General features: G+C 34.0%; 1 protein-coding gene and 2 non-coding genes across 8 annotated transcripts; all 3 read right to left on the bottom strand.

Annotated features, from left to right (window-relative positions):
- Positions 1–4,184: 4,184 nt before the first annotated feature.
- On the bottom strand, positions 4,185–23,468 carry LOC129237270 (protein no-on-transient A-like). Of its 6 annotated transcripts, none has more exons than XM_054871910.1 (11): positions 22,996–23,468; positions 18,962–20,291; positions 18,580–18,903; positions 18,445–18,503; positions 9,107–9,273; positions 8,052–8,166; positions 7,805–7,835; positions 6,497–6,619; positions 5,814–5,862; positions 4,697–4,749; positions 4,185–4,475 (listed from the first exon to the last, which is right to left on the bottom strand). In XM_054871910.1, exons 1-6 carry the CDS (start codon positions 23,323–23,325, stop codon positions 8,136–8,138), a joined length of 2,241 nt encoding a protein of 746 aa, XP_054727885.1. In that variant the 5' UTR covers positions 23,326–23,468; the 3' UTR covers positions 4,185–4,475; positions 4,697–4,749; positions 5,814–5,862; positions 6,497–6,619; positions 7,805–7,835; positions 8,052–8,135. The 6 variants fall into 6 exon arrangements, with proteins under 6 accessions (XP_054727885.1, XP_054727886.1, XP_054727884.1 ...); XM_054871911.1 differs by having other exon boundaries at positions 18,637–18,903; XM_054871909.1 differs by having other exon boundaries at positions 18,445–18,524; positions 22,996–23,467.
- On the bottom strand, positions 4,569–4,639 carry LOC129239962 (small nucleolar RNA U18). The gene has a single exon (XR_008581999.1). It is a non-coding gene; the product is annotated as a small nucleolar RNA U18 (small nucleolar RNA).
- Positions 5,666–5,735, bottom strand: LOC129239963 (small nucleolar RNA U18). Its single transcript, XR_008582000.1, has one exon. It is a non-coding gene; the product is annotated as a small nucleolar RNA U18 (small nucleolar RNA).
- Positions 23,469–24,712: the final 1,244 nt, after the last annotated feature.

Raw genomic sequence — 24,712 nt, 5'->3', positions numbered from 1 at the left:
TTTGGCCAATCGGCTATGGTGGAAAACAATATTGTGCGGGCAACTTCAACTGCCACGTCATCGGGTACTCGGCAGTCGAATTCTGCCCGCTCATTTCGCACGTATTCACACACAACCAATCAGCTGATTCTTTCTACCGGAGTTCTTTTTAACGAAAGAAGCTTGTTCTTTTCACCATGGTAGGTGCCGTATTTTTAGATTCCAAGAATAATAATGAAATAACGTAGAATATAAGTCTTGTCAACTCAGCTAAATTACGAATTAAAACAAACATTTTTTTTTCAAGATTTTTTATTCGTATTACTTAATATTAATGTAGAAATAAAATGCAGTCTTTAAATTTGCCCTTTTTTAAACACCCGCTTTTTTGTTTTGACATACCTGCAAGAAAAATACAAAGACATTTTTAAATACGAATTTAACAAATAGAAATTCAATAAAATAAATTATAAAGAAATCAGTAAAATTACTATCATCAACATAAAATTATGTCGGGAAAAGAAGACAATGGTATAAAAAGTATCATCATTATGATTTGTATTAGAAAATGATTCGAGATGCGTTTGGCAATAAAGAAAATACAACTTTTCGAACTGAACAGCCATTTATGTACATTTTAATTACGTCTCGAATCTAAATTCGTATTGATTTCAGTCAATTATTTATCTTACCTGTTGTAACAATGGATGAGGCTAGCATCCACACATAACCCCACAACCCACCAAGCATAGCTTTTTTAGTTCCAAAACTCAAAATTGTTCAACACCTACATCTACATACCTGTAATAAAAATGTGTTCAAAATTATACAATTAAAAAAGGAAATAACTTAAAGGAAAATATATAATTCCGTGATAGGAAATCAGCAATTTTATTGTCAACATACAAAAATTATGTTGGGAAACCAATGTATAAAATATGTATATCATCATTATGCTATGCGAATGACATTAACATTTATTTTTCAAACTACTATATAAAATTGCCATCTAAATGCAAGCTAAAAAAGAAAAACTAGAAACCAAATATTTTAATCTACACTTACACTATACTATTTCAAATGGGTAAGAAAAAATTCTTTTTTAATTATGCAATTTACATGGTTCAATGCTTGTTATATTAATTATCATTTTTCTCAGCTTTCTTGTCATGAATTTCACAAACCTTTTTTTTTATTTGGGTAGCGAATTTAAGCCCACCCTAAACACATTTTGGTTTTGAGATAGCGGGCTTATTGGAGTTGCAATCACAACTGTTTAAATTCGGTTTTAACTGTCAAAAATTCGGTTGGTCATTGTTGCGCCCAGTCTTTAAACCGGCATTATACAAATTTATTAGCACGCTTTCTTTATTCTTTTCTTCGCCGTTTTTTATAGTAAGTTACGTTAGTACCGCCGTAGCCGAATGGGTTGGTGCGGGGGTTATCATTCGGAATTCAGAGAGAACATTGGTTCGAATCACGGTGAAACACCAAAATTAAGAAAAAAAAAAAAAATTTTTTTTTAATAGCGGTCGCTCCTCGGCAGGCAATGGCAAACCTCCGAGTGTATTTCTGCCATGAAAAAGCTCCTCATAAAAATATCTGCCGGTCGAAGTCGGCTTGAAACTGTAGGTCCGACCATTTGTGGAACAACATCAACAAGACGTACACCACAAATAAGACGAGGACCTCAACCAAACACCCAAAAAGGGTGTACGGCGCGTATATTATATACATTGTGTAAAATAAGTACCCGGAATTTATAATTTAAACTCTCCCGGGAATACCTGACACTTCAAATTTGGTTTTTTCATGTTGGTACACATGTCCTTGAATGCACAAGCCTTATTAGAACGGGATCTATTACTTAGTGTGTTTTATTCTGCAGTCAAAGTGAGTTGATCTTTTGTTTACTTGGCGAATTTTACTATGGATAAACTTGTGGAGCAGAGGGTTTGCATTAAATTTTGCGTTGCGAACAAAATTACGTGTGCCAATACATTAAATATGTTGCGGGAAGCCTATGGTGACTCGTGTTTATCCAAAACACAAACCTACGAGTGGTACAAGACGTTCAAAGAGGGCCGTGAAGTGGTAGAAGATTTGCCTCGCTCCGGACGACCATCGATCGTTACGACCGACGAAAACGTCGAAGAAATTAAGAAAATTATATTTGAAAATCGTCGTTTGAGTACAAGAGAGATCGGTCGTGAGCTTAACATCTCTCACATGACCGCTCAGAACATTTTGACTGGTGTGTTGGGCATGCGCCACGTCGCCGCTCGGCTTGTTCCGAAAGAGCTCAATTTTTTGCAAAAAGAGCATCGGAAGGAGGTCTCTGAAGACATGGTTTCCCGAGCTAATACGGACCCTACGTTCATGAAACGCATAATAACTGGTGATGAGACATGGGTCTACGAGTACGATATGCAAACCAGTCAGCAATCGTCTGAATGGCGCTTCGAGAACGAGCCGTATCCAAAAAAAAACCACGCCAAAGCCGGTCAAAAGTGAAGGTTATGCTCACGGTTTTCTTTGATTACCAAGGCGTGGTGCACTCTAAGTTCCTTCCAGAGGGCCAAACGGTTAATAAGGAATATTATTTATCCGTTTTAAGGCGTTTACGTGAAGCCATTCGCCGTAAACGGCCCGAATTGTGGAAGGACAATTCGTGGATTCTGCACGACGACAACGCGCCATCGCACGAGCCTTGATTGTACGCGAATACAAGACCAAAAACTTAATAAATACTATCGAACAGCCACCGTATTCGCTAGATCTCGCACCCTGTGACTTTTTTCTCTTCCCAAAACTAAAATTGCCACTTCGGGGAAGGCGTTTTGAGTCGATTGAAGACATTAAAAAAAATTCGCTAAAGGAGCTGAAGGTCATCCCGGCGCCGGCCTACCAGCGGGCCATGGATGACTGGGTTGTTCGTTGGAATATTTGTATCGGCTCAAAAGGAGCCTATTTTGAAGGCGATCCAACAAATAATGATGAATAATATGAAAAAATGTGTTTTTTTTTTTAAATTCCGGGTACTTATTTTACACAATGTATATATATGTACGTTAGTACCGAAGTCATCAAGAAAAATATTTGTAGGAAACTCCACAATTTATTTTCGTTTTCTTGAAGGCGTCATGTTGTTAATAGAATTGTTTCTCAAATTGAATGCAGTCCATGTAACGGCTTTAAATTCCATATAATTCGTTTCCACGACAGTCGGTTCTACGTTACTGAAACGACCCGGATTTGTAACAAGGACTGTCACTCCAGCAGCATTCCCTTCCCTGTATGTATGTAAGTATGGGGAATGTTTATGCTGCTACAAGGGCTTTAAATTTTAATGATTTTTTGACAAGCAATAAATAGGTATAAGAAAAATGAAAGACAAAATTGATTGTATAACAGCGTAAATATATTTAAGTTAAACTAGCAACAGACAGACGGTGGCGATTAAGAACATAATTCGGAATTATCTCAGGAATCAATTGTAACAAATGCCGATTGACAACTAGATTTAATTCCTATAATTTAAGCGGATTAGGAGAATTTTCGATGGCAACAGTTGCCGAAATATGACAGTGAATGAAAAATAATGAAATGTTTAAAGAGAAGAACAAAAAATACTGGTCTTTTACTGACAAAACTATCCAATAAGCAAATCAACTGTTCACTAATCCACATAACAACTGCCGTGTCACACTACAATTTTAATCAGAATTAACTGCGCCAGTAATCCCCGATTTACGCCGCCGTCTGTCTTAGGCTATTACGGATTTAAATATGGCCAAAGACTGGTCGTCAGTTGCAAGCACAATATTTTAACAGTTCTTTGCTAGCAATGAATAACAAAGAATTCTGATAACAAAACGTTAGTTGAAGTTTTTTCACTCTTACTGGTAACCTTCCCTCCCTCCTGTGTGTACTTCCGCATGCATCTATCTTTGACAAGCAAAAACATTTTTAAAATCACCTGCACTATTTAAACGCTGCACTTTTGTATCAAAAGTCATATTGGTTTGACATGAATATTTAACTTAAGCTTACCTGTTTTGAGAATCCCTCATGCACACTGCGATGCAATGCTGATGATGAATGAATGTTACTACACGAAGGAACTTTGCCAACCACTAATTTACTTGTAAAAAATCATTATAGTTTGCACAGCATTTGACTCGATTCAAAGATTTACCCAATGGTTTCTAGTAATACAAAATAATTACTTTATTTACAAATAGTTAAAACTACATTAATATTATTTTACAAGTAATTTTCAAATAGAAAATATAACATTTTGTTTCTTACAAAGAAAATAATGTGATATCGAGGAATTTTTCTATAACAAATTGATCTAAAAAAGCATTTTTTTTGTCATAATTAAGTGTGTCTGCAACATTCATTTCATTCATCCCACGCAAGTCGCATTTTTTGCCTAGCGCGTGCTTTCTCGTACGTACGCTCGCTGCTGCCGGTTTCACCACGTGCAAATGCTGAAAAGGAATACACAAAAACTAGTAATAATTCTCATATTGCTTGCATCACATACAGATAATAAAAAAGTAATCATAATAATATTTGAATAGAGTAATCAGTAATTGGAAATGTAGAAATCAAAATAAATTCATAAACACGGACCAATTAATTTCATCACAAACTAAAGCATTCGTTTGACAAAAAAAAAAAAATATATATATATATATATGAAACTTACCACTTAAAAATCTCGTTGCTGTAGTTTGTAGTCCTCAGTGCCACCAAGTGTCACTAGAAGATAAATGAAAGAAAAAATTAATTCAAAAAGTGTTACAATATTTCTGACGGAATGGAAATTCCTTTTTTAGACAGTTTGGACAATTCAAAGCGATATAAAAAAATTAACTCCCTTCCAAAGCGTTCGAAAATCCATTGCAATCATCTAGAGATCCCGCAAATCAGGTCTATCATTTATTTTCCATTGTGAATTTTAAATGCTTAATGCAATTGAAAAGGCAAAATTTGTTAACCGGTGAAGTTCATAAAATGCTGTGATTATTATAAAACGACTCGCTACAATCTTAAGATAACACCTTTTTTGGTATGGTTTTTTAACCGTATTCATTGGAAATAAATTTGTATTATTTCGTGTTTTTCATTTCCTGCGAAATACAGAACGGCCATTGACTGCAAATGGTTTTTATCTGAAGTATTGGGCGCACAATCGTTGCCACGGGATACGAAAGGAAGTTTCTTTGTGGTTTACTTGCAAACTGGCAAAACAATAAATTCTGAATATTATCGTAATCTTTTAGACCAGCGGAAGAAAAAAATTCGCGACCGAAAAAGGAGGTTTGGTTTTTCAAATGACGAAGTCAAAACAGCCGAGGAAGGCGTATTTTGCAGCCCTTCTAAATTTCAGGTATGGAATCTCTCTGGATGTTCAGGGATTTTATGCTAAATAATAAAGTGTATTGTGTTTTTCTTATCGAACCACAAAACTTATTGAACAACCTATAGTAGGGTTATCTGGGTTTTTCCATAAAGACGTCCGTTCGATTTTTTGATATCGGTTCTAATTTTTTTTTAGACTCCGAATTTGAAGTATTAAAAAACCCCCCCTTCCGTCTAGATGATGGCAATTTTTATCGATGCTTTGAGATTTCTGAACATTTTGAAATTATATAGCTTGGAAAGTTCTAGTTTTCTGAGTCAGTGATTGGAGGGTAGAAATCAATATAAATTCATAAACACGGACCAATCAATATCATCATACAGAAATTTTCAAATACTGTTTTCGTATAACAACAAATATACTAAAATATTATTGCGGGGCATTAAGTTATAATATTTACCTTTCACACTGATTGCAGTTGTTCCATTGAAAATTGGATGCACATCTACCTATAATTAGAAGTGAGTATTGTGAGAAATGTAAGGAGTCAAGTTCGGAAGTAGTAAAGTTCTTACAAAGAAGTAAATGAAAAATTATATAAAATACGTAACAGTTTTTACCAGGCAGAAAGAAATATTTTTGCCATATAACGACGCCCTGAGGAAAGGTTCAGTTCAAACTTTCGTGCACCTTCAATGAACATCTTTTGAAATCAAATTTTTTAATTCATGTTGTATTTACAAATATTCTATATTCAATGTGGTTTTCAAGAGCATTCTTCGAAATGGAGAATTTCTAAAAATTCTGAAGTTATAAGTTGGCTGGCTGATATGACTGGGATATAAAGGGATTGTGTTCGATGCATGTAATAAAAGCGGAAATGTAGGAAATACTGTCGTGCTTTAAAAGGAACTGGGTCGAGCCAAGCCAATGACAAATATCTAACGATATAAGTACACGCAAATCGAAAATGGTAAATATTTAAATATAATTTCATTGCTTCATTGTTTTTCAAATCAGAACGCATAAGCGCAGCCGTTTAGATTAAGTCATTGTATTTGAACTCATACGGTAATTAATAACATCATTTTATTTTTATATTAAATTTGAGATCTATAAATAGAAAAACAAATTTTTACTTACAATTCTCAACTCACTTGCTGACCACAAAGGAATCTTCACCATTTTCCATGTTTCATATTTACAGTGTGTTGGAATGGTTGCTAATACGATTATTTACACTTTTGTTATGGAACTTTTTATGGCCTGAAAATAAAGAAATTTGCAAACATTTTATTGTAGTTTGTAAAAGGATCTTAATAAACCAAATAATTTGCGTTTATAAATCAGTACGCAAAAAAGCGCAGCCGTCGAGTTTTAGTCATTGAATATACTCATACGGTAATTAATGTCATCATTTAAAGCTTATTTTCGAATCTAGCCAAATCAAGAATTTATAAAAAAATAATTCAGCTATGCATTTTAACAAAAAATAGTAGCACAGGTAGGGGATTTGGCAAATTTCTAATTACAAACAAAAATATTACATTTGGTGTTTTATTTGGTATTTACTTCCTTTACTAAATTTTTTTATTTCAAGTAGTAATATTTTTATTCTATTTACTTTTTTCTAGTAAAGGTCAACTGATCTCATCCAAGAATATGGAATTGTTGCGCCTGCACCTCCTGCTGCAGATATATCATAATGACTATAGTTTTTGATAAGAGGTTAAGAATTGAACTGGACATTAAGGTAAATTGGAGTAACATCCATCTTTGAAAGGAAACTCCAAGAGTGTACCTCGACCAGGTATAGAGATGGCTCTAAGACACCGGAAGATCTATCGACTGTGAGCTGTGATCTATCGACCCGCAAAATAAAGGTGACAGTGCCGATGGGTAATTTTCTCAGCATTTTCCAAGCGGGAATAAATTCCATCTATTTATGTACAGAGATCAATTTAGAAAGGAAACTCCGGAATGAGAGAATTGCCATTTCGAGCGACACTCCGGCTGCACTCAAGGTTAAGTTCTTGGTAGTTTTTGAGTGCATAGAGAAACTCAATCTGTTAGGACTGAATAATCGCCCATGTGGATCCCAGAAGATATTAGAATTCCTGGAAATGTAGTGACTGACTGATGAATTGGTTAAAAAGGTCACGACCTAGATAGTAGTAGCCATTCCTTTTCTTGTGATAACATACCATCAGTGAGAAGTAATAGACATCTCGGTCTGGTACTTCCAGAAGAAAGGCACATACACTCAACCCAACCCAGCTCCATTTTAGATTTACTTAGGGAACGGGAGAGGTTTGTATGAAGTATTGTGACGAGTAGAGGGCACAAAAGACCTTAAGATTAAACCGCACACCTAAAATTATTATATTATATTCTAATTGCAAACCCTAGCAAATTATTTCTTAATTCTTCCCATCAAATTTCAAAACTTACCTTAACTTTTAAACCAACTTATGATGTTTATCTGCAAGAAATGAGATCGTAGAAATCAATTAGAGATGTATATATAGGTGAAAAGTTAAAGATACGAATTAATTTTATTTGTAATCTCATTTAGAATAAATCAACAGTGTTATTGTAAGTAAGGTAAGGTTTTCAGTAATTAGATCCGTTGTTATAATCATAGAAAGCAATATAATCTGATAGTAGTTACTTAGTCAATTAAATTTAGTGAACTTACCATTGGGTGACAACAGAGCATTCAACAAACGTCTCAAGAGTTCTGCTACGCTTTTTTCCACGCAGTGACTCATTCTTTCTCTTTCTATGAACATTGGAATGAAGCACACAGAAGCCTGCAATGAAAAGAATAAATCAATTACTCGGTACAATTGTAAAAAGTTAATTTCGCTAAAAAACTAGAGCATGTAGATGATAAAGAAAGCTAAATTAACACTACTGCCACAAAACAAAAGAACAAAAAATAATAATGTATATGAAGTTCATGTATGAATGCGGCACTGTATTCTCTTAACACTTTTTTTTTGCTAAATAAGCAGTGAAAATAATGAGGGCAGCCGGGGCGACGTTACCGAAATGACTCGGGTTTTTCCCGACCAAGGGCTGCCGCCCCAGTAAACTAGCCCTGTCTAGTGTGCCGTATCCCACCTATGAGGGGGAAATTAGAGCACAAACAAGTGACACCATAATGGGACTCCAGGTGTAAATGAGCCTCTTTACATCCTAATGAAGTGGAACCTGGGCACAATAATGTGAGTCATACACCAAGCCATTCGGATACGGCGGTTACTAGTGAACTGCTACAACTAAGGCGGCGGGTCATTTACTAATTTAAATAAAAGTATGTTCTTTTGGCGCATACGTGCTTAACACTGTTTAAGCAATTTCTCATTCAAATTAGGGTAAACGCCAAGATTTTTTTCTTAAATTCAATGCTGTTACAGAATATTTATACTCTCACTGTAACTTTCTATATCGATTTTCCGTTAAACATTCCACATAAATACATATTTTTAGAATACTGCTGGTGTGATGTGACAGTCCTTTGCCGGATATAAATCCACGTCAGTTATAATAGTATAGACCTGGCTGTTATGCATATGCACTAAAAAAAATATCGAATTCCGACAAAATTCTAACAAACTGTTCTATTCTATTTTAATATTTTTAACAACCATACTACATATTAATTTAAAAAGCTTTATGTTTTCATGCAAAATCGCCTAAATCACATCCAAAAAAACTATTGAAGAGTGTAAAGTCAGCAAAACTTACTCTTTAACCAGGTTCCAATTGATATCTGAAGGCAGGCCGCCTTCGTTTTGTCCCAAGTTGAATGGTGGTGGAGGCGGTGCTTTCAAATCGTTCTGTTCGCTAACGTCCTTAGGAACGTTTCTCCTTTCGTGGGTTCGCTCACTGTTCTGATGTCTTCGAGAATTATTCTATAAAATACATACAGGAAAAAATTAATATGGTGTTTGTGGGTCGTAAAGCAAAATTATTGTTTCGATGATTTGACGCTTCGAACTGTTTTTCAATCGTAAATGTCCACAATTTCAAATGCGCGAAAACTTTTAAGATAACTGAACGTTATAGAAGATATTTTTTTACAAAGTTGTTTCTTCTGTACAATTTTTAGTGTCAAGCATTATGTTATAACAGTTTAGTTTGTTTTTCCGATTGAAAAGCATTTCGCTTATCTTCGTGCGAGAAGGATTTTTTTGTACTAAGCAATTCATAGATTTATATCTCTCTTTATTCTTCTTCATTGAAGTGGGAAATTCATTTTCAGAAAATATCAGAAGCCTCAGATATGCCATTTCACAGAATATGTTTGTTTTTATTATCGAAAATTGTATACACAGTTTTGCTGAAAAATGTATCATGCAAAATGTGTCAGCTAGAGATAATTTTAATCTTTTTGTAGAGCTTTAAATTACCCTAAATATAAAGTATATGCATTTAATACAACGTCGAACAAATAAGCGAGAATCAGTTAAAAAAATGTTTCTTATGCAATGATGATCCTAACGCATATAATGGCAGTGCGTATTGACACATTTTCGTTATGCGTATAATTTCGTGAAAGTAGAAACAGTTAGTATTACATGATGAGCAGAATGAGATGGGCTAATCCGCCCGGTTGCCTCATTTGCACTTGTGTCCCAACACAAGTACTCTCATCATCAAAAGAATGTAATTAGCAAAATAGCTAGACATATGTATGTATAAACAAGATTGGTTTCTTAATTTTCTTACGTCTTCACATTATATATTTTGGCATATCTGAGATGAGGAGTTTTACTTTCGGAAATTTTGAAGAAAGCCCCAGTACATAGTATATGTATAATTTGTTTGCTTAATGCTTAAAAAAAGGAAAGAATAAAAGAAAAACTTATCAATAAGGTAAACGGCAAATCAATTTCAGAACTTTGCATCGAGTTCAATTGTTTTATACAGATAAAGCGCAAATTCAATGAAAAAAAAAAAACCAAACCCACTTTTTTTTTATCTACCATAGGTAGTTGCACTTTAACTGAATAAAACACAAACTAATATACTCAATTCTGTAAATTCTTCAATTTTTTGTTTGTTTTATTTTTGATAGTAAAAGTAAAAAATCGCAGCATTTTCTTACCTCTCACAGACAAAGTTGAATCATTCAATATATTTCATTGGTAAATGTTGAAGAAGCAGCAATATTGCTTGTCGTTGTTTGTGCAATAACAATGTTTAATTACTGAATATTGCAGCTTTAAATTCTCCGCCTCATCCATTACAATGAATAGAGCTATTTTTATTAGACGTTTTTACTCATTTAACAAAATTGGTTGTGTCCTCCAGTTAGTTGTAACACACACTTCCACAGAACGAGCCATTTAGAATAGCTAATTGTAGAGTCGCTAAAAATCGTCTAGAACCAATTTGGTGTACGTTTGTTATATAAATATGTTATAGTTTATCCAGTCATAAGAGTGGTCGTTAAGTCTCAACGTCGGTCACAACACAAAGTCGTAGATAACAACAAATAAGCCAAAACATAAAGTTTTACATTGTCCATTTAGTGTTAACAAATTTTATATTTTTTTAGTCAGTATAACTTCGCAATTTTTTTTATAAAGGTCAAAATTATGTATCGTAAATGAAAAATCCGTTCAAACCTCCATATGTGGATAAGAAATTTCCACTCACTTTTTTTTTATTAAATTAAGTGGTGAAAAAATTAGTGAAAGTTCACAAATACATTGATTTAACGCCGTTGTCTGTCCTTCAATTAATAACAGGTACATTACAAATTCGTAATTTTAAGCTAACCAAAATTTTTTCGTAATTTATGTAGTAATCCAACGCTGAAATGTATATATGTACATGTAAATATATCTCTTTTTCGAAACGACAAAGCAAAGAATCGTACAAACCAAAGAAATGTGCGGCCAATTGTTTTTTTTTACTGAAGAAAATACCGAAATATTTGTTAGTTGCCAAAAGGCTAAATACTGTTGTTGTGATAAAAAAATGTCAGCTATATATACGCATGCGGACATAATAGCGTTACGAGTATAACTAAAATATGGATTCCAACTCCCTACCACTCAGCAGTACAGGGGCAGACTAAGCTTTTACCCGACATAAGTTGCTTCGCTTTTATAAAGAAAAAATTATTTAATAGGGTCGATATACTTTCTTTTATTTTTGCTCCCATAATTTCTATTATTATAATTATTGTTATTGCCATATATTGAAATTATATTGCTAAAACTTTACTGCTCAATCTTATTTTTCTTGTTCATTCCTAAATTTTATGCTAAATAATGAGATGTTTTACTTGGTAATTAAACACTGCAACTTTGAATTTTTTTCTGGTCTAACTACTCAAAAATATACCAAGAAAACGTTTTTCTTTTGATCGTAAATTGTACGTTTTTAACATACTGGAATATACGTTTCCTTCCCTCCTTCGCATTTACATTTAGCATATTAACATATTCATCGGTCCATATTCAATATACGGCTTAAATTTGCTTTAATTTCATGCAAACTTGCGGGGGTAAAGTCTTCCCTACTAGTTGCTGAGAATGTGTTTATAAATGGAATAAAACACTGCCCAAAAATGTTTGGTCGGATATAATTCCGTTCCGTTAACGTGTCTCACCGTAAGTAAAAATGGTCTGGTGGATTTTATAAAATGCAAAAAATATGTTGTGAAAGACATAACAGAAATTACAAAATTCTCAAAAATAGGGATTTATTAACTGAAGAAACTTTAAAATGTTGGTAATGTTTGTGCTATTTTTAGGTTCAGAAAACAGATATGATACCAAATATGTGCAAGAGTATAACTTGGTTGGCTGGAACTAGACAACGGGCTTGTTCGACGCACGTAATAAAAGCGGCAATACTGCTGCACTGATGACAATTTGCAACACTGCAATTGCTCAACTGATACTTTTCTAATGTTCGGCAAACAAAAAATTTTTGATGCGAAACTATTTGTATTCGCGCGCAACATTTGCCGAATTTTGGACACTGCGAACGTGATGTTTTTGACAAAGTTGCCAGAATTTTAAATCGAACGTAATACTTTCACAAATCATGCAACACTAAGGTTATGATTGAAGCTCGAACAAGCCCAACCTTATCCAGACGATAAAAGGAGAAGCATAAGAAGGTATTTTTTTGCCTTCTTATTAACTTAATTACTGTCTATTGAGTATTTAAATACCTACAAAAATTTTCAAAGAAATTTTTCATGGTCAATTTTTTTCAAGTGTTCTCTATTTGTAACAGTAAAAGAAAATTTGATCGCCGGGCTAGGGCTAACAAGGCAAAACAAAGCGTTTTCCTCCAAAGGTTCCCTCATGTTGAAGGGATAAATCGCTGAAGAATATTGAAAATCTTGCTGCAATTTTTACAGACAAAAAAGTTCAAAAACTCGAAGTAACTTATTCAATTCATATATATATATATATATTTACATATACATATATATATTTACATATATATACATATGTTTACATATATACAAACATATTTACTTTGCACCATGCTTTCTCTATAAATATGTGTATATACTTATGTACAGTCTGTCTAATGGAAGCGTGACCGGTAAAATGCAAACTTAAGAGCTCCGTTACAAAAAAAAATGTAAATGCTGTTAAATAGACGTATCTTTTTCGCAATACGCGTTGTGCGGTTTGTTAGTTTTTTGAGAAATCTAAAAAGCGTACGTTATTTTTACAAAATGAGTTCCGCGTATGAAAAACGATTTGAAGCAGTGTTCCAAAAATGTCACTTGCATCTGCATCAAAATATTTGACGAACTCGAAGAAATTTATAAATAAATAGGTGCAACGGTTAAAAACATTGTCGATGTCCAAAAAATATGCCTCTACAAAGCAAGATCAGAAGATCATTGATTTTTTTGTGACAAAGCCAAACTTATCGTTGCGAAAAGGTGGAGCAGGACGTTTATTACGTGTAAAAGACCTAAATTTCCGGAGCACATCGAAAAAACCGCTGCTCTCATTAAAAAGAACGCAATTGGGCAAACGTAATAAGTCCGGTCGTAGTGTACTGTTGATAATCGACAGCTTCAAAACACTGCTAAGCATCTCGTTTAGGTTCATGTTTGCGGTTGCTTTTCCGAAAAAGGATTTCGCCGAAACAGCAAAATCGGATTGAAATGTTAGATTGGTTTTCAGTCGCCTGATGTCAGCTCTCTTGTAAATTTTGGCAATAATCAAGCAAAAATTCAAAGGAAAGCAAACATGGACTGTGAAACCGTTATTAAGGCAAATTCGGCTGATTTGGAGTCGATCACCTCCACAATTTGCTCAAAAGATAACACAAGTATGATTCGAAGATGTTATCTCATTGTCGTGACTATACATTTTATTGAATATATTGCGAATATTATATTATAAGCCCATGCAATGCACTTTGTTAGAATCGAGTTAGTCAAATAGTTTCTAAGTTATGGCGGTCACACTTTGATTAGATATACATATATAACATATACTACACATATATTAGGTTTTTATTCTACGTCACAAATCATTTCGTCACAAGGCTAAATTTTGAGACAGTTAATTATCACGGGTATTATTAATTTGCATCACCGCTAGCGAGTAATTCGATTAATGTTTAAAAAGGAATTACAAAAAGCCGCGTGGCATGTTTCTTGCTACTCGACCCATTTAAAGAAAATTAGTTACAACAGTTAAAGGAAGTTAGTCAAAGTTTAGATAGGAAAGCATTATATACATAATTAAATTAAAAACGTTAAACTGAAATATGTATTCTGATGCTATTTTTATTTTTAGCCTGTGCGGAACACTTAATAGTGATTTCCAAAGTTATTTAGATAAAAAAAAAAAGTTGCATTTGATAGAAAAACTTGAAGCGCTCTCACAGACTTGACTTGCATGCAAATATAATGTTTGTCTAATTTTCTTAATACGAATTTAGAAAACTCGAAATTTTCATATAATAAAGTCCTCTTTCTTGAGAGTTTTAGATTCTTTCACTACTGGTATAGATATCTCATACTGCCTGCAGGTAGCCATTTAGTATAATATAACTAATTGAACATATTTTTGTACGGACATACGCACACTGTATTTTAAATTAACCTATTTTTTAACTGGATTAACAAAAAAATGAATTGCTAAAACGAAATATCACATGCAAATTTGTGCTTTTCGAGATAGAGATAGAAACATAAAATAATTAGCAAATGCAATTAAAATTAAACGTGATCTAACCATAACTGTTTTTCTTTCTTCTCGTTTGCAACCATACAAACCAGAGCTCGAAAATAGCTATCAACATTTTCAAAGGGTTTTAAAACACCAAAAAGGAAAGAGAAAAAACCTTTGCAGTTTTTGGTTCTTTTTGCTGTTCATAGAAATTTATTTTCCAACAGCAAAAATTTAACAAGTAATTGTATATATTACATTATATAGTTTCAAAGAAAGCTTACTTTTATCTTAATTTTTGTTGAATTCTTTTGTGATTATTTAAATTATATTATTGTTTGAGAATTATTTTCAATCTCCGATTCGGACAAAACAACTGCCAGGCAAGTATTATTTTCAACTCGTTTCGACGAGTTCGAAAAAAAAAGAAATCATAATCATTCGTAGAGGAAGAGAAATCCATACGCTACCATCAAATACACAAACATACACCATATCTTCGACCCACCTAACATTTGGCCCGCACATTCCCGTCCCCCACCGCATCATCACCAACACCGTTCAAACAAACGAACACTACGTAATGCAAAACGCCCATTCAAACGCACCCACCCACCCCCACATTACAATTTTTAACTTACAAATTTTAAAATTGAAAGATATGGTTTTTTTCATTTAATTACATATAGTTGAACATGTATTATTTTATATTATTAGACTAAAAGTTTTGTTGGTTTGTCTACATAAATCAATGTAAAGTATTTTTTTACTAAATATTACACACGCATATGTAGCAGCAAGAGGCGAACACAACTTTATTTAACCAACTTGTAAGCTTCGTTTTTTTTACAGAAGAAACAGATGGCTGTTTTTCAAAAATTGCACAAAAAATGTAGACGAACAAGTGAATTGAATTAAAGTTTGTTGCCCCAAAACGATTTTTCACATACACATATAATATATATGTCAGTATGCATCATCAGAGTGAGTGTTTATTTTTAAAATTTTGCATGTGGTTGATTAAATATTGAAAATGATATTCCTTAAAACTAAAGGTAAAGCTGAATTTTTGTAATTCAGATTGAATATTTGACAATTCAGATTGAATATTTTTTTAAGTATATGTATGGTATGTATTTCGTACTTTCCAACGTGGTCAAGAGAAGCAAACCGCGGACTGAATGTCTCAGAGATCACATCGTGTAAAGGGAGACAACTTCCACACAAAAATTCAACTACTACTTGATGACTTATCAATAAATGTTATCGTCACGAAATCTTTAAATTCCGCGCGTCTGGTGATTTTGAAATTTTCCTTTGTTTTGAATTATGATCAATTGTTATACATTTAAAATGTTTCAAACAAAGATATATAAGCTTGTAATTAACTTATCCTGCCTACAGAGAATGTACGTGATTTCAATACATTTCATTTTTTTTTCTTTATGATTTAAATGGATTAAAATAGCATACACATATTATTAATATTTAAAAATGTACGCAAGTGACTGCGTTGTTGCTGATTCTATTTATCTGTCGTTGATCAATTCATGGTCCTTGGATAAAGTTTCTGTTCTTTACATATTACTTTTACATAATGTTCCAATAACAGCGTGCAACTGCTTGATTGTGTGTATGGTTGTTAGGGTAGTAGCAGTAGTAGTATATTTAATTGTTCGATCTGTTCACAATAATCACTTAGACCATTCTATCCAGCGTAAATCTTTCACGCTCATTCATTTTAGGTGACACTGAATCTCAGAAACGTCTTCTTCGTTCCCATGGATTATTGTTTCCGTTGTTATTGCCACCGCGCTGATTGCCACCTTGGTTTTGGTTACCACCACCAAATTCAAATGAAAACGAATCCTATTCGCAAGTGAATGTAATAAAGAATTTCATATGCAAATGTTATAGTTAAACTTTTTAGTTAATAAAAAATTGTATACGAAAAAAATGTAAACCGCCCACTCAACACTTCTACAACACAACGGTGTACCGTGGCACACCAATCATGTATATATGTAGCTGTTGTATATTATACTTTTTTTAATTACATAATTCGAGGATGAAAGTCACAGGAAATGTGTTTAAAGCGCAATGACTAAAAAACCCAAACTCTTTTTAAAGCATATTCATAAATAAAAGCTTTCGATGATTAAAATTCAAAAAACAAGAATAAAATTTACATGTTCCAAGCTTCTTCGTACATACACATAATGCACATCTGAGAATAATTAACTTAACTAATGCAGTACACTTCCCAAAGGAATTGGTTTGTTTTTGACATCTTTGCTGTATTCAATAAAAACTTCAGTTCTGATAGTATTTCATCAGAAGCCAAAATCTCGAACACATTTTATGCAAATTTTCATTATATGTATTCCTAAAAACTGAAATGTTTTTGATTTTATCTATTAAATGTAAGCAATACAATATCGAATCTCAAAATCTTGAAAGATAGATTATAACACGATAAGCTCATAAATATTTTGCTTTGCAACAAAATGCCGATTGTTGTTGAATCACCCCAACCCAAAATACCAGTAGAATAAAGCTTATTTAAGCATTATTTGGCCCAAAAACATCATCCCTTGCATACAACTATTTTTTTTTTTTTTTGCGTTAACCCTTCAGTCAAGAAAGGGTTTCAACGTTTGTGATTTTAAGAAACAAATTACGTACTTTTACTGTAGTTTTGAGAGTTTTTATAATCATATTATCAGCATCGAATGAAGTATTAATGGACAAATTTTTTCGAGTTGTTCACTTTTTCCGAGATGAAATAATTCAGCATAAGAGGTAGAATAACCCACAAAACCCAATATTTCAAAATCAATTGCCTTGTTTAGTTCACTATTCGCCCACCACCAACACAATTCACAAACTATTCAATTATTAGAACTACAAAACGAAAAAAACGCTTGTTTAGCGATTCAGTTTAACACACAAGTTCCAAAAGTTTTAATACAAATATGCTTCTTCAAAGAGTTGAACTAGATTTTCAAGTTGACGTTGCAATCAGACACACTTCCCGTCACATTTCTTAGTAATTTATATATATGCAATATAACCGTAAATAAAAGTAACATGCTTCTCCTTTTCACAATAGTAAGCAAATATCAGCCTCATATCAATAAGTACACAAATTTCGAATGCTTCACTGTATAAATCAAATTGCAACATGCTCTGCTCTGTGATACACCTAAACGAATGAGCTACCAAATTTGCAAAAAAAAAAAAAAAAAAAAAAGATATAAAAAATACACAATTTGTAGCAAGTTATTGACCAATTTTGCGTTAAGGCGAACTCTCAAGGCATTTACAATGTATTGTCTTGCTTAAGACTTAGACCTTACAATGCAGTTCCTTCGAAATGTTCAATAACATTTGGCCAAATGTCATTGCATTCCTAGAGAATGTTCGCCATATACACATCAAACGGATAACAGCTACAAAACTTATGTATTAGCTTTGACGGTATAATTGCTAAGAGGTTCACATATCAATACGAAATTGAAGACAGTGAAAATAAAGTTTTATTTTTTATTCGTTTTTGTCCTAAATATGCCTCAGATACGAACATTTGATTTTTGCTATTGCTTACAAATTAAAAATATAAGTTGTTGCCATTACAAAATCGAGCATATAACGAATTTACTAATTTGAAGCGCATTTATAATTGAACGCATCATGTAAAGCACCAAAAAGGTGAAAATGAGTTCGTTGTGAAACTATTTTAAAATACGATTGATTCAAGTGTCTCACTTGATCAAGCACTGCAAAGCGTATAGGATGCATAATTATGATCCACTTCACAGCTTTTCACTTCGGTTTTATTTTAATTTCAGCATGTTTGTTGAGTTTGTATGTCTAGAAACTTCATCGCAAGAAGAGATCGAAAAATGAACGTACCTGAGGATTGGTGGGCCCATTGCCACTGCTGTTGCCATTACCACCACCGGTATTGCCGCCTAAAAGTGCAGAAATGGGGTCTTTCATTAATCGTTAGTATAGTCCGTTCCATTTAAAGTCAGATAGTTAGTTTACCTCTGAATTCAAATGGCGAATTGTTTGATGCTCGGCCAAAATTATCGAAATTATTACCTCCTCCTCCTCCACCTCCACTATTGTTGCCGCCAAAGCCTTCTTGTTGATCAAGCAACGAATTTAGTTGTTGTGCTTGCATAAATAAGGTATTTTCCTGTTGACGGCGACGCATTTCTTCTTCTTGGCGCAACATACGAGTCTGCATTTCACTTTGCTGACGGCGCATGTTATCTTCATCGCGTTTGCGCATCTCCTCAGCTTGCTTCTCACGCATTTCCCACTCCATCTTCTTTCGCTCATTATCTGATTCACGTTTGCGCAACTCTGTATGTAAAACATATTGTTAGTTTTTTTTTTAAATATATATTATTACGACCCTTACCTTGTCTGAGCAGCTCTGTTTCATGTTCATAACGTGCATACTCCATCTGGGCTTCTAGTTTCTCCTCCTCCATTTTAAGTTCACGTTTCAGTGCATCTTGCTTTGTTTTGTATAATTCATGTAATTGCTTCCACCTGGTGCCGTATTCGTGTTCAAATGAACCTAATTCGGCAAATCGTGGTCCTACGCTGCGTTCATGATTGAATTCCGGTGATTTTTTATTCAAAGACTTATCTGGCAAGCCGTCATCATCTTCATTAATTTCAAATGGCTCGACCACACAAGGTCGTAAAGAAGCGGTGAGGAAGAAACATTTTTCATTACAAAAACGTAGACAAACATTTGCCGATGATTTTTTAGCAAATTCAATAACTCCTTCACCGGTAGATTTACCACGATCGTCGACAACAACGTTTGCACGCTCGATGGGACCGAAAATTTCGAAAGCTCTGTATAATAGTTCATTGGATACAAAAGGTGTCAAATTTTTCACTCGAAGAATAGTGGCATTTGGCGCAAAGCGTACACGTAATTGGCGTCCCTTGCGATTGGTGCCATCCAATTCACGTTTAGCACGTTGAGCATTTGCATGAAAATCCAATTTAAGGAATGTAAAATTTTTCTCTGCATTGCAAAATATTTCGCCAATTTCACCGTATGGTTTAAACATTTCACGCAACTCGTTTTCTGAAATATCATTGGTAAGATTACCAACATATAAACGATTACGGCCGGAAAATTTAGGTTCTTCGGTTGCTTCGACTGGTGGTAATTCGTGTGTTGGCCCTCCAATTGCTCGCACACGTTGCCCAATAAAGAATTCATCGCTCCTGTTGTAGGGACCATTTCCTTGGTTCCCGCCACCGCCGCCGGGACCACCTCGTCCACCACGACTACGGTCCCTGTTTTGACCGCCTTGATGACCCCCAGGGCCACCTCCATGGTTACCACCAAGGCCACCACCCTGGTGACCGCCTTGATGGCCACCTTGATGACCTCCTCCTCCGCCACCACCACCACGACCACGATTCTGTTGATTCATATTCTGATTCTGATTTTGATTTTGGTGCTGCGGTTGCTGTTGCTGTTGATTTAGCTGCTGATTACGTGGTTGGTTCTGTTGTTGCTGTTGATTTAGTTGCTGATTACGTGGTTGGTTCTGTTGTTGTTGTTGCTGCTGCTGCTGCTGTTGTTGCGGCGCAGGCTGCTGTTGTTGTGGTTGTTGGGAGTCCAAATCCTTTTTAACAGCTGCCTGATTCGCATCAACTGCAGGTTTTACATCTTGTTGGTTTTGACTTTGTTGGTTTGGTTGATTTTGTTTATTTTGGTTCTGTTAAAATATGTTTTAAGTTATATCTGTCCTCCATATGCACATATATCTTTAAATAAATAATAGAGCTTTGCCTATGCTAAGTTTTGTCAACTAAAATTCTTTATTAAGGTAGTAGTCCGGTGTAACGACCGAATTTTCGACGTTTTTCATGCATTTTTTTTTATATAGAAAATAAAATGCGATCGTTTTAAAGTTTTTACATGTAACAAGTAAAATATACATAAAACTAAAAAAAAAAACAAAAACAAAATGGCGGACTTGTGAAAAAAGTTCTCAAAATCTTATTTTTTTTCTTCATGAATTGTTTAAATTAAATAGTTTATTGTTAAAAAATTAAATATTTTAAAGGTCCGGGATCTAGATATGTGTGTCTAGAATAACGAGTTAATTTTTAGCCAAACCGGTTGAATAGTTTTGGTCAGTGATTCTCCGAAATTTCGAAAACATGGTTTTGACAAAAACGCGTTTAAAGTTTCGACAGCAACTTCTGCTGGCATGTGACGCTTTCATACACACTACGGCACGCGCTCTCTTATTTTAGCTATAACTTTTAAATTCATTTTTCGGAAGAAAAACATCTTAAAAATATACTATAAAAATTTCAGACAGAAATTTCAATCATTTTTAAAGTTATGGCTAAAATAAAAGAGCGCGCCGTAGTGTGTATGAAAGCGTGTGACACGCCAGCAGCAGATGTTGTCGAAACTTTAAACGCGTTTTTTTCGAAGTTTCGGGGAATCACTGACTCAAAACTATTCAACCGATTTGCCTAAAAATTTAACCCGTTATTCTACACACACATATCGAGATCTCGGACCTTTAAAACATTTAATTTTTTAATAATAAACTCTTTAATTTAAACAATTTATGAAGAATAAAAAAAATTAGATTTTGAGAACTTCTTTTACAAGTCCATTTTGTTTGTTTTTTTTTTTATGTATATTTTAGGTTCGGGACCTAAAATAAAATCTACAGAGTAATAATCTCTTTGAATTTTTTATTTCAGATGACTTTGGAAGGCTGTGTGTCTCCCCGAACCAACTCATCTTTTTTTTAAAGGCTCCACTATGACGTCAAATTTTAAACAAATTAATACAAAATTAACGTTAAAAAAAATTTTTATATACTTCAAAACAATAATAAAAACATGTAAAATCTTTAAAACGATCGCATTTTTTTCTTTTTAAAAAAGATGAATGAAAAAACGTCGAAATTTCGGTCTTTACATCGGACTACTACCTTAACGACATTCAATCATGGTAGGATTTACGCAACGTTTGCAAATCGTACAATTGTATTAATTTCGAAGCTCTGACCCATGAATTTCGGTACGCATCAGGGTGAAGATTTCTAAGGTGTGGCCAATACCAGACCGTTAACCGGCTTTAATGAATTTTACAGAATCAGGTTGATGAGCCGACGTAACATAAGTTATGAATCGGATTGTTTACGAAAAAGCAGCGACTGTGTTGGAGATATATGGAGAAAAAAAACAGCATAGCCATTGTCTTAGTTTCCGTCTGAAGATTGAACGAGTATGTAAACACGTGTGAAATGTGTGGGTAGAATTCGACTACAGAGTACTCCAGTGACGTGGCAGCCGAAATTGCTCGCAAAACTTTTTTTAACACCATAGCTAATGGCCAAGCCTGGAAAATCTATCCTCCATAGATTAGCACATTGACTGTGCACTTGAAATATAATGGAATTCTATCTCATTCTATTTATGTGCCATTAATCGTTTTGACATAAATTATCCGAATACCGTTAATTTTTTTCCCAGTATAAATATATATAATGTAAATATAACTTCTAGATGTGAAAAAATCTAGTATATAATTTTTTTAAATAAAATATCATTTCAAACCTATGTTTCAAGTTGAACGTTGCCTATGCACGTTTATGCGTTTAACACACTGTACGCCAAAACGGAAGAAACCGCTTTAAGGTTATAATAGCCTGGGCTTGTTCACAGCACGTAATAAAAGGAGCACCTTTGCAACTCTGTTACTACGTTTCTAATGTTCAGCATTTATTTTGCAGATAGGCGAAGGTGAATACATAGAGAAAAAAAGAAATATTGCGAGTTTTCCATATACATACATGGATAATTTCGATATTAACGGTATTTTACTATTGAAAGTGACAAAGAAAAGGATGAAGCAATCGTACAAAGAAATTTTTTATGTTGGCGACATAAGACTGCTTGCAAAATGACTAATTTTTTCACGTAGAACGCTATATTTTTGACAAAGAAAAAAATCATGCACTTCAGCGGTTGTGATTGCAACTCGAACTAGCACCCTCCCACTCATGTACGTGTATTCTGTAGAATATAATAAACTGAAACTAGCGAATAATAAAAAAAAAATAAACTCCTGAAATGAAGAATTAGCAGTAAATAGGCAAGAAAAAAAAAATAGGTTTTAATTCGTTGGCAATTCAACTTCTTAAAATGCAACGAAGACTCGCCAAACACGAATTGCCGACGACGAGAGTCCGCCATTTTGCATTCGCCATTTTGAGAAAAAATTTCACTATATTGATTTTTCACCGCTTCGCCTTGCCTTACTTAAATACTAACACTTTTATGGTCTAATTTACTCCAAAATTGATTACATAAAGAACTTTTTGCTTTAAAAACAGACATTTATGCTATTTTTGGTTAGATATTAAGCCATTTTAAAAAATAGATACATACCTGATTCTGGTTCTGCAAGTTTCCTTGGTTTTGGTTCTGGTTTTGATTCTGGTTTCCACGATTTTGTTGGTTACGATTACGATTTCCGAAACCTCTATTCTGATTTCCGAATCCTCCTTTATTTTGGTTACCACCGCCACCACCTTGGTTTTGGTTGGGACCATTTTGGTTGAAACGTGCTTTCTTCTCCGCTGGTCCATCACCGTGATCATTTTGCTTTTGCTGCTGAACATTTGGATTTGGCTTTTTATTACCCTGCTGCATATTCTTCGGGGCTCTTTGTGGCAACGGAGTTGCACCATTAACTCCTTCAGCTTTTATTCCATCCATATCGGATATAATATATTTTCACTTCTAATACACACACACAATTCAGATATGTATCCAGCAAAATTGACCCCAATCGAACAGTAAATTTAAAACACAACCGCACAAGTTGACGACCGGAAAAAGAATGACCAAAATGTGAGACCAACGCTGAACAAAATGGCGTACAAACGCACAGGGTTGATTTGGATTTTCCGCATAGTTGCATGGAGTACTAAAATATACACTCACTAAATTTTGGCCTAATTGAATACCCAATATGTGTTAATCATAAAGCTAAATACACACCAGGCAACCGTTGCAGTGTGTAGCTGTGTTGCCAATTGATTTTCGTGTTGCTGCAACCGTTGCCTGAAATATCAAATAAATTTGATTTTTGGGATAGGTTGCTGCAACCGTTGCTTCGTGTGTATCATTGTTTACTGCTTTTACTCGTTCAGTTCGTTGAAAACAAGCGAAGAAGAAGGTTCGTGCGGAGTAAAATAAAGTGAAAAAGGAAAAAATGGCAATTCAAAATAATGAAAATTATGTTAGTTTTATTAACGAATATAAAAATTTGAGAGAGCTGTGGGATATAAGTAGTGAAAAATATAATATCGTAGATGGCATCGCATGTCTCAATGACAATACTTCCAATAGCTTGTGGAGATACCGCCGTCGAAAATTTCAAGTCCGCAAAAGAGTTTTCTGTTGCAAGATACCGCAAAGTTATTGCCAGTCTAATTTTTGCTGATATTGCCTCTCTCATTATGGTATCTTGTTTCGTTATTTTGGCCATTACGAAGTGCAACAATTTTCTAAACAGGGCTTCCTCCATCCTCATGTAATTTTTATAGTCCGCTGGCTCATTTTCCTTCAGTTCTTTCAGCAGCCTCTCGTTCGAAAATTCGATTTTTTTAAAAGCCAATTTTTGGACCAAATTTTCTTTCTCTTCTTTTGTTGCATCTCTTATTCCTCATTTTCGTACAAAAGCTCGTCAATTATAATAAGAGAAGTAATTTTACGTATTTCGTCGATCATTTAAAAAATTTAATTTTACGTATCTTCCGCTTGTACCTTTCCTGCACCACAGTTATACACAATACTGAGATTGCAGCAACGGTCGCAACGTGTTTCTTAAACAAAGGCAACACGTTGCTTCAACGGTTGCCTCGTGTATATCTAGCTTAACATATATTTCAACACAGACAAGTAGCAAATCATATACTAAACCTCAAAAGCGATATGCATCATGCTAAAGACCAATTGTTACAAATATTAATTTAATTGATCGTATGCAAATCAACTCATCCGATATAAAACAAATAGAAACCACTCGTCGTACACCTCAGATGATTAATGGTAGAGCCTATGGTATAAGGATTATCGCATGCAGACAGCTACACTTTAA

This window comes from Anastrepha obliqua, chromosome 2 (assembly GCF_027943255.1).
Source record: "Anastrepha obliqua isolate idAnaObli1 chromosome 2, idAnaObli1_1.0, whole genome shotgun sequence".
Classification (NCBI taxonomy): Eukaryota; Metazoa; Arthropoda; class Insecta; order Diptera; family Tephritidae; genus Anastrepha; species Anastrepha obliqua.
This window is presented reverse-complemented; position numbering and strand designations above follow the sequence as displayed.